This window comes from Pteronotus mesoamericanus, unplaced genomic scaffold, assembly GCF_021234165.1.
Source record: "Pteronotus mesoamericanus isolate MK-2021 breed Mesoamerican mustached bat unplaced genomic scaffold, CSHL_Meso_final scaffold_167, whole genome shotgun sequence".
Taxonomy (NCBI): Eukaryota; Metazoa; Chordata; class Mammalia; order Chiroptera; family Mormoopidae; genus Pteronotus; species Pteronotus mesoamericanus.
In genome coordinates, this window is record NW_026555308.1 from 266849 (window position 1) to 269936 (window position 3088).

General features: G+C 61.9%; 1 protein-coding gene across 1 annotated transcript; it reads right to left on the reverse strand.

Moving 5' to 3' along the window:
* Positions 1-1110: 1110 nt before the first annotated feature.
* Positions 1111-2845, reverse strand: C1QTNF8 (C1q and TNF related 8). The gene is made up of 3 exons (XM_054589126.1): positions 2789-2845; positions 2391-2601; positions 1111-1661 (listed from the first exon to the last, which is right to left on the reverse strand). The coding sequence occupies exons 1-3, from the start codon at positions 2843-2845 to the stop codon at positions 1111-1113; spliced, it is 819 nt and encodes a 272-aa protein (XP_054445101.1).
* Positions 2846-3088: the final 243 nt, after the last annotated feature.

Below are 3088 nucleotides of genomic sequence, written 5' to 3' on the forward strand. Positions count from 1 at the left end.
TCCTTCTATGAGGGCTCTGGCATCTCCTGCTCATCCTGCCAGCCTGCAACTCCAGCTACCCCTGTATGGCCCAGGACCTCAGCCAGTTTACCAGGCTCTGATGGTTCCAGACGCTGCCCCTGCCAGGGCTCCGAAGGCCTTATTGCCCCAGAATCCTTGCTCAGGAGGCAGCAGCTATGGGAGGAGATGCCAGGGGAGGCCCCACAGAGGCGGCGCCAGAGGGCTTGGGCAGAAGGTTCTGGAGTGGCCAGGGGACACGTGACAGGAAAGAAACAGACTCAGAGGGGACTTTAGGGTGGGACAGTGGGGTGGGTGGAGGCCTCCCGTGGGGTGAGCTGTGGCCAAGCTCCACCTGCACACAGGCTTCCAGGGCTGGGGTAGGGCCCGCTGACTGCTCCTTCACCACCAGGCCCCAGCTCCAGCCCTGTCTAAGTGTGAGGCATGGGCTCCCTGGGGCTCCCACAGGCCCCAGTGCGCCTCCAGGTATGGTCTTCCTCCACCATGCAGCTCGTTCCAGACAAACAAGGGAACTCTGGGAGCCCCAGAAAATCAGCCCCCCAGAGCGGGATTCTGTGTTTGCCAGGGGACATGATTCTTGTCCCATCCCATTTGCCGCCCTCTAACACCCATGGAATCTAGCATGTTTCCTGCTAGAATCAGCTCTGAGAGGGCTAACACCTGCATTTGACCCTTCGACTCCCCAGTGTCCAGCCTGGCACCCAGTAGGTGCTTTGCAAATGTCCTCAGGGCAGTGGTGTTGGCATAGCCCTTTATAAGCAAAATGATTGCTCAACCAGGAGGCAATCTCCATAGTGTCTAGAGATGCCCCCCCCCCAACCCTGCCACACACCCATGCCCAGGGTCTCCATCTGGAATTTTTTTGGTGTGAACACTTGATCTGTACCCACCCCACCAGGCCACCCCAGAGTCTGCCTTGCACCCCTCAGCTCAGTGTCTGCATGCAGCTGGTGCTCAATCAGTACACACAGCCATAGCTCAAACACTACTGGCATCAATCTCATCTGTGAGGGCGAGGTCAGGCTGGGGGTGCCTGGGGAGCGCGTGCCATCGAGGGCTGGCGGTGGCAGCATGTGGGCCTCTCTGAGGCAGCTAAAGTTCAGTGGCAGGCTTGACCAGGTGGCCGCTGAAGGTGATGTAGAGGTCCCCACGCTCACTGTAGATGGCGTTGTCTCGGTCACGCTGGAACATGCGCACCCAGACAGTGTCGCCTGAGGCTAGTGGCAACAGCAGGCTCTGGGTCTGCATGATGCTGCGCTCGCTGGGCTGTGCGTACAGCACGGCTGTGGCCTGCTGGTTGCACATGATGTGCAGGTAGGTCTCCTTGTAATTCCACGTGTGCACGGTGAGGCTCAGGAAGTACACACCAGGCACAGTGCAGAGGAAGTGGCCGGACACCAGGTCAAAGGCATCATTCAGGTTCACCAGCTCAGTGTCAAAGGACACAGCCTGGAAGGCGTCAGTGCTGTGCAGCCCCTCTCGCCGGCCCACTGAGAAGGCCGCATAGGTACGCTGGCACGGGGTGCCGGGCGGCCCCCCCTGCCCTTTCTGGCCCTTGTGGCCTCGGAGGCCCCGGGATCCTGGTGGGCCCTCCTTCCCGCTCCTGCCAGAGCGACCTCTGACTCCTGTCTCACCCTTCTCACCTGCAGGGGAGCAAGCAGAGGCCTCCAGTCAAGGCTTGGGATCCCCTTGCTGACCATCTGGCCTTGTGAGGGACCTCATTTCCCCAAACCTCAGTCTCCTTGTCTGTAACATGGGTGCTAACCCACCCCTCAGACAGGGCAATGAGAAGCCACACCCCAAAGTTGTGGCTGTTCTGGGACCTGTGTGGATTGTCAAGTGGGGACAGTGGAACAGTGGGAATGACAAAGGTCCAGGCAGCCGCCAAAGGAAGGGTCTGAACCGGGCTTTGAAAGACAAGAGGGCTGGGAAGTCGTTACTCAAGTCCAACCTCTTGGGGCCTGCTGTCCAGCCCCAGGCTGATGCCCTCTTGAGCTCAGCCTCTCTTGCCTTTTCCCAAGGGGCCCCAGCCCTCCCTTCCCCGCCTCCGGTGGGTACTGGGCCTGGGACGGCCCATGCAGGGTGGGGAAGCAGATTGAAGGGAGCCTCAGGCCCCCTCTCTTCACAGCCCAGGCCACCTTGCTTCCGCTTGAGGGGCCAGCTGGGGGGCTGCGGCCTTTACAAGGCTGTCAGGAGGAAAGGGACACGGCTCAGTGTCCCACCGGGCCCCAGGTGCCTTCCCAGAGCCACTCTGATAAATTGGGGCCTCTGAGCTTTGCTCTGCTCTCCTGGCCCCACTTTCCTATGTCCCTCAGTGTAGGTGTCCCTGTGGGGGCAGGGCGCAGGGTGGGCCACCTGTCCGCGACACTCACCTTTGAGGATTGAGATGTCGACAGTGGGCCGCACGTGGGGCAGCGGCATCCATGTCTCCCTGTCACTCTCAGGGGTGTATGAGCCGGGGGCAGCCGGCGGCCAGGCAGGGCGGCAGCAGGGCACGCACAGCTGTGGGGGCAGCCCCAGGCTGGGCCAGGCCGGCAGCGCCAGGAGGAGCAGAATGGCAGGTGCTGCCGTCGGGGCCAAAGCCTAGGAGATGGGGAGTGGGGGAGAGGAGAGGAGGGCATCTGAGGAGGAGGTGCCCCGCTGACCCCAGCCCCACAGCAGCCAGCTGTGCCCCCTTATTTGGGTCCCTGACAGACGCAACCTATGTGGGTCCCACAGCTGGGGGCCCTCAAGGTGCTGCAGCGGGCAGGGCCAGAGCCTCATCCCGCACCAGACAGAGGCCCGGCATGCCCTTCTCAGGTTCTAAGCGCCCACCCCTGACGGACATTGCTAGTGGGTCCCCACACTCTTTCACCCAGACCTGGATGTAGCCTCAGAATCCTCCTGCAGTACCACCAGGGCCACCACCCATCTAAGGGGCCTGCACGGGGAACCACACATACCTCCCCCTCCAGAGGCCTTAGCAAAGTGGCCCAGGCAGCCCCACCCTGTCTGAGCTGGTATATTCAGGCTTCTCAGGGGCTGCTCCCTCTGCAGACCCCAACCCCTCCCAGGGCCTTAACTTTGGGCT